The following is a 7,204-nucleotide window of genomic DNA, read 5'->3' as shown; positions in this document are numbered from 1 at the left end:
GTGGAATATAGTTATAGAAGTTCTAATTCTCTTGCCTCCAAATTCATTGTTTTGGCCCCTACGATTGAATTTTTTTTTTGGTTATTATTTTTACCTTAAAAAATAGCAGTTACTCGGTGGCATACATAAATAGATACAATTTCATCTACAATAAAACTAAGAATCAAGTTGAATGATAATTTTCATTTGTTTATATCGTTTTTTCTTCTGAATCTACTTTATGTGGGTCCCATCTTAGTTTCGTATGCATTATAGAGCGGAGACTGCGTCATGCATGCATCTGAGATGTCAATGAGACAAAACTGCAATCTCTATCCATCTAAAAAGATGGAACAAGGTGGGATAGAAACTCACTCTCGATCTCTGTCTATGCAATAGACATGCATTCCTGATAAAAAAAAAATAGTTTGTCCGGTCCTATATGTACAATGTTATAATCAAAAGAAACAAAAAAAGGGGCAAATATAAGAAAGTAGTTTACTGATTCTTGCATTTAACTCGAGTAAATTCCCGTTATATTACACCTCTATTGAACCATAATCTCTTAGGACAAGCTCAACTTCTTCTACAACTCCCAATTCCCGAAACCAACGAGCCAATTTCTCGGAAGCTTCTTTCCCGATCATAATCCCATCACTCTCCAAATCCATCAAAAAATCCAACACTTCCTTAAGCTTCTTCTCCTTCTCATAAACATCCAACATCAAAGCCACACACTTATCATTGGGCCTAATACCCGCTCTCCTCATATTCTCAAATGCAACACAAGCTTCTCGATTTTGACCCGAAGTTACATATGCGTTAATTAAAAGCGTGCATATTTTATCATCAGGAATAATACCCGCAATTTGAATTGCATCAAAGATTCTTTGAGATCCCACACTATCGCCACTCATGGAGTATGCTCTTAACATCGCCTTGTAAACTTCACTTTTGGCATAAACTTGTTGAGATTCCATTTCTCTAAGTAGAATTTCTCCTTCTTTTAACATTCCAGCTCTAATGTATGCCATAACCATTGACCCGTAAGCTCGGTTATCTAAAGGAAGACTCAGAAGCTTCATTTTTTCAAATGTATCTTTTGCAAGATTGAATTTTCCAGATTTACTATACATGTGAATTAAAGACGTTAAAATTACTTGATCGCATTCAAGACCTTCATTTCTCATGGCTTGTAACGTGTTTTCAGCATCTTGTAATCGACTTTGCTTAGCATAACCATGAATGATCTTTGTATAGTCACGGATATTGGGTTCAAATGATTCTTCAAGAAGGGCAAATTCCGCCACCTATATCAAGATTTCAGAAATCAGGAAAATTAGTTAGAACTTATATATCGATTTGTTGATTGAAAATTAATCCTTTTCAACTCAAAATGTTGAAGCCCGATGAAGAGGTATGTCAATCATCTAAACATGAATAAAGAAATCGACACATGTATGCAGAAAAATGCAAAGGAAGGTTGACCAGATGCGCGAAAATTTTATCAGTGAGTAGAAAATTTAAGAAAACTATACCTCGAAACGCAATGGATGATTCATGTTTCCCATTTCTTTGAGAACAACAAGCCAATCAGCTCGAACAGGCTTCATACTCCTTACCCACGCAGCCAACAATATCGATAGGTTAGTTTTTTCAGGCGAAAAACAAATCAGTTGTTTCATCAAGGCTCTGCATCGATTAGTCATGTTTTTCGGCAATCGAGATATATGGTTCCTTTGCGCGTCATTGATTTCATCAAGGTTGATTTCCGCCCATCTAATCTGCGGTCTCTCATCTTCAACTTTCTGCATTTGCCCTAGGTCGCCAACGGCACATACCAACCGGAAAATTTGGGGTTTTAGAAGGTTTAAATTTGTTAGTTTTGTAAACGAAGATTGTTTCCATGAATGCGAGCAATGTGACACTTGAATTTTGCATATTAGAGTACAGTTATTGTTGGAGAAAGATAACATGATTACAAGGAAAGGGAACAGGTAAACCTAGACAAAATTCATGAAACTGAAGAGCATTGACGAAAAATCAGGTCATGGAAACAGAATCACATCGCAAACCTTGCTGATTTTTGGTTCTAAAATCAGCCGGAATTCATGATAGCCAGAGCACACAAAAAAGAGGGGATGAGTTTGCTGCAGGCGAGAGTGCAAACGAAGGATGAATCAGATAGGATGAAGGTTAACTTTTGTTTTTTTGTACATATTTTAGAAAGAAATTTGGTCCCTTGTTTACGAACAGAAGGTGTATAATGTCCAAAAAGTTTTAAACTTGTACCAATTAAGTCCAAAATAAGAATTTTTTGTGGTCTTGGTCAAGAGAGAAACGACAAGATCAGAGATGAGAAAAATAAGAAGAACAAATGTAAGTACCCATATGTGGGACGACGATGCAGTGGTGTTGTGACTGTATTGGGTTGGCGAATGGTGGTGAGATTCGGTGTTGAAGCACAATAGAACTCTTTTTTAAATACGGCATGCGAGGTGCTCGATTGTTCCTTATTTATTAGCAACTTGGTGCTTGAAAAAGGGTACATGGTGACATGAATATCAATTTTTCTTTCCTGGGTCCTTGAATCACCTAAGCCTTCTTCACCACACAATGTGTTATCAATTAGAACATGATTTTCGAACAAGTTTTTTGTGGATTTGTGTTATTTATGTAACATTCTAAAAATTAAGGGTAAAAATTTCGTTTTATTATGCACAAAACATTCATTAACCTTTAATCCAACATCTAGAAGAGTTTCAAAATAAAACAATTATCAGAGTTAAAATCCCAAAATCACATATTGCGGAAAACACGCGTGTATGCGCTGCGATAAAGTCGGGCCCTTCCATTTTGAACCGGAGATACCTGAAACCAAAAATCACAAACTATAAGCACGAAGCTTAGTGAGTTCCCAAAATACCACATATCATACATACAATAAACATCTAGTAAACACATAGTGGGCCTCACCCTGTCATCGGCCCCTGCCCAGCATCGGACCCCATCCGGCATCGGGCCCCGCCCGACATCGAGTTGAGCTCGGTAAAATGGGCCCCGCCCAACATACAATAACATATATCAAATAAACACATACACATGCAATAATCACATAGTTACATAGCATACAAATATTCATCAGGCCCTACCCCACATCGGGCCTTACCCAGAAAACATATAAACACCGGTATACTAACAACACAACACAAACATGGGTCGGCATTGTTTCCTTCGACCCGCTAAAACCGATAAGGAAACTCACCTCGAATGCAGAAGCTCATTAAAAGAATTCCCTAACTGTTGCCCTGACGACACCTCCGAACTATCAAATCAAAAATAACACCCAATTAGCATTTGAGTTCCAATCCATAACCACAACTTCATACCTGGGGTAAAAAGACCATTTTACCCCTAACCTAGCCTTGTCCAAATGCATAACCCAAACTACAATCTGAAAGGCCCAAAGGCCCACTAATCAACCAATGGCCCAATTTTTCAAATTAGGCCCAACCCCATATGGGCCTTATCCTAAGCCAATAATTCCCTTAATTACAATTCAGATTACCTCAAGTACCCTTTGGGACAAACTTGATCAAAGACATAAATTGAAAGTCAAAGTCAACGGTCCAAGTTGACCCAACTCGTTGAGTTGTCCTTCAACTCGCCGAGTTTCTCCATCAACTGCACAGATCGGAAAAAACCAAGTCAACTCTCCGAGTTGACCAACAAACTCGTTGAGTTCTCCCAAGAACCAACAGCTTAATGCATTAAGTTGCCTTCATCGAATCCAAGAGCTCCAAAGCTCAGATCTCGACCAAAATGAGATCAAGAAGGGTAAAGTTTCCAACTTTACCCCTAGGAACCACCTAAATGGGTCCAAACCCATACCCTAGACTTAAAAGAGTGAAGGCTTAATCATTAAGCACTTAATCATCAGAGACAAACCCCAAAATGCAGATCTGACCCCATAAGGCTAGATGGTCACGTAAAGTTTCCAACTTTACGCTTAAGCATGACTAGGAGGAGCTCAAAAGCTCAAAAAGGGGTAAATGACAGACTTAATGAATGCATGAAGTCCTTAAATCCATAAAGTTGGCAGCTTTATGCCAAAAGAGCTCATGTAGACCTTAGATCTAAAAGAATAATCATTTGGGACGTCCTAATCCCCAACATCCACCCAACCATGGCTAAGAAGCATAAACTCTTGTTGGAAATAACTTGTTAGTGTGGCCTTCATACTATTCTTGTAACGTATATTACATGTTGAGTACTATTATATTATGTACTATAGTGTTTGTCATAATGACGTGCTAGGTCCATATACATAAGTATATGTAGTATGATGGATATGACATTTTTTTGTAACATGAGGGGCTAAATATGTATGGTTCTATAACTTTTACATAAGGTGCAATTATGATCGATTAACACATACTGGGAGAAACATATTGTGTGAAGGAATTGATCGATCTCTTCCATATTAATCTTCATTCTCTCTTTATAAACACCATCATAATATGTGTTATACTCTCTCCATCAAGACTATCATTTTAGGGCACCACCATTATGGGAAGCGAGAAGGATCATGATATGGCACCACCAAATTGAACTCGATTGATGTTATCATTCTTTACAGGTAAGTATTCTTCATCTTTGATTTCATGTTTACAAGTAATTGAGAAATCGATCTTGGATTAAAACAACATGTAGTATCAAAGCATGATTTGAACTTACACTCGTTATACCCTAATTTAAAATTTCAATTTTGTTTGAAGTGACGATGCTTACTGATATGTTTGAAGAATTTTTTTTATGAAAGGTAGTACAGTTTCAAATTAAGTTACCAGAATCAATTTTTCTATAGGAATTATGTTTGCTCGCCTAGGGTTTGTAATTTCCTTGTTACGCGTATGGGCCATGTGCTTTCAGTAGTACGGGCCCGTACTACCTTCCACACTTACCTGTATTTGTCTCAAGGACCATCACAACAACCCTAACATTACATACTAGCATACACATACACTCAATCCTCACATCCTAGAGGAAAGTTAAACATCTCGAAACTGGACGACTGACCCCATACAACACATCTATGAAACTTCCACCAACCCTGCAACACTCGTGTATGCTAATCATACATAACATCAGACCCTATAAATAGTCGAATATTTGATCCTACCCTAAGCCCTTCATCAAACAGGAACAGTAAATAAGGACAAACCAAACATTCTCAGACTATATAATCTTAGTTATGTATAATCATGATGCATACACTAAGCAACTACTGTAATGATGTCAATTTCATACATGGAAGAACCCTAGGCTATCAGGCATCATACAATCAGACAATTCTATTATGCAATTCTTGAAGATCCCTAGCCTATCACTAGCATGTTGATCTAACATATCGCAAAATCAAATAACTGTTTAATAATTTGGGGTCTACTTACTGGCTCCGACTGATCGTGCATATCGCATCCTTTTTGGTTATTTTGAAAACAATTTGAAAATTGTTTTTAAAATCTTTTCCCCTAGTTCGAAACTGGATTTACACGACTGTTCCTCCAATTCACTCAAACTAAGGCTCTGATACCAACTTATAACGCTCATAAAAATCATGATAAATTAAAACTTTTTCAAAACCAACCAATTTAAAATTTTGTTTACAAACATAGTTTCAAAAGTATTTCAACATCAGATTTCTCAAAATCATAAGTCCAAAACATGAGGATGTGTACAGCCACGCCTTTGCTTTCCCACGGTCATCTGAAGTACCTAAAACATAAACCAAAACTGTAAGCCAAACGCTTAGTGAGTTTCCCCCACAATACCAACACATAACATAAGCATAATACAAACAACATGCATACAGAGCCTTCAGCCTGACTGGAACACCCCACTGACTTATAGTCTATTTGGTACGCTCACAGAACCTTCAACATAACTAGTACTTTTCACTGGGCCTTCAGCCTATCTGGAACGTTCTCCGGGCCTTCGGCCTGACTGGTACGCCTCTCGGGCCTGCAACATATCTGATACGCCCTGGGTCTCTTGGCCTTCATTATACACTAGTATGCCTCAACCCAACCATACATAAACCATGTCAACATTTACATAACAGATAAGCATACATATAATCAACCAATAGATAATCAGACATATCTTACAGATCACTAAGCATAACATCATCCTATTTATCAGGATACATATCTAACAAACCAGTACAACATACTGACATGCGATAAACCATGATAATAATCCAATGGGTTGACCTTGGTGCCTTCAACCTAAAATTACAGTGAGGAAAACTCACCTTACAAACTGAACAAAAACTAATGAGGTCCCTGACTCCGTAACTCAGCTCTCTAACCAGCACCTAATCCCACCAAAGACCAGTTCCATCAAAATCCCAAAATACCTAAAATACACTCAATGGGCAAACGTGGTCAAATTCAATTGATCATACCCACCAACTCAACTGAGTCAACCCAACCTAGTCAACTTAGGGTGTGTACGTGGGGCATACTCCTGAGGTACGTTGGGCGTATACGAAGCCTTGCAGTTGACCACCATTTGGGTGGTTGACCAAGTACGCGAGACGTACTCTGAGTACGCAAGGTGTACCCTCGCATCCTTCAAAACCTAATAAGTTCTTAATAGCTTAAGCACTCACGTCCATAATTCAGATTCAAGGCTCAAATACACTATAGAGTCATAAAGTTTCCAACTTTATGACTTTGCATGCCCATTAAGAGCTTAACTCAAGGTCTTAATCCATTAAGACCTTCTACAAGATGCATGGATCAAAACTAGCCATTAGGACTTCATTTTTATGACTTATGACCCCTCATAGGGTCTGAAAGGACAACTTAACTCGTCAAGAACATGCCATACTAAAGATAAGACATTTGGGACCAAAAAGTATCACTAAAACCCCCATTTCTTGATCTACAAGATTGAAAGACGAAGATGCAAGCTTTATACCTTAGAAGACTTGAAAATGAGGGATAAGTTCCAGATCCAAGGTGCTTCACTCGTCCAAGATGATCTTGGCTTCCTTCCTTCTTCTTCTAAGCACTCAAACACACACTGTAATGCTTGAAATGGCTTCACAAGATGGTTATAGGGCTTCAAACATGAATGGGGGGGGTGGAGGTCGACGAGATGAAAGAGAATAAGGCCATAAGGATGCTTAAATACCAACCAAACCCTAAAAGTTAGG

General features: G+C 38.1%; 1 protein-coding gene across 1 annotated transcript; it reads right to left on the bottom strand.

Moving 5' to 3' along the window:
* Positions 1 to 350: 350 nt before the first annotated feature.
* Positions 351 to 2,181, bottom strand: LOC111908185 (pentatricopeptide repeat-containing protein At1g01970). Its single transcript, XM_023904021.3, has 2 exons — positions 1,518 to 2,181; positions 351 to 1,289 (listed from the first exon to the last, which is right to left on the bottom strand). Exons 1-2 carry the CDS (start codon positions 1,953 to 1,955, stop codon positions 519 to 521), a joined length of 1,209 nt encoding a protein of 402 aa, XP_023759789.1. The 5' UTR covers positions 1,956 to 2,181; the 3' UTR covers positions 351 to 518.
* Between the last annotated feature and the right edge of the window lie 5,023 nt (positions 2,182 to 7,204).

Source organism: Lactuca sativa, chromosome 7, assembly GCF_002870075.4.
Source record: "Lactuca sativa cultivar Salinas chromosome 7, Lsat_Salinas_v11, whole genome shotgun sequence".
Classification (NCBI taxonomy): Eukaryota; Viridiplantae; Streptophyta; class Magnoliopsida; order Asterales; family Asteraceae; genus Lactuca; species Lactuca sativa.
The sequence above is the reverse complement of the archived record's forward strand: the minus strand, read 5'-3'. Positions and strand labels throughout refer to the sequence as shown.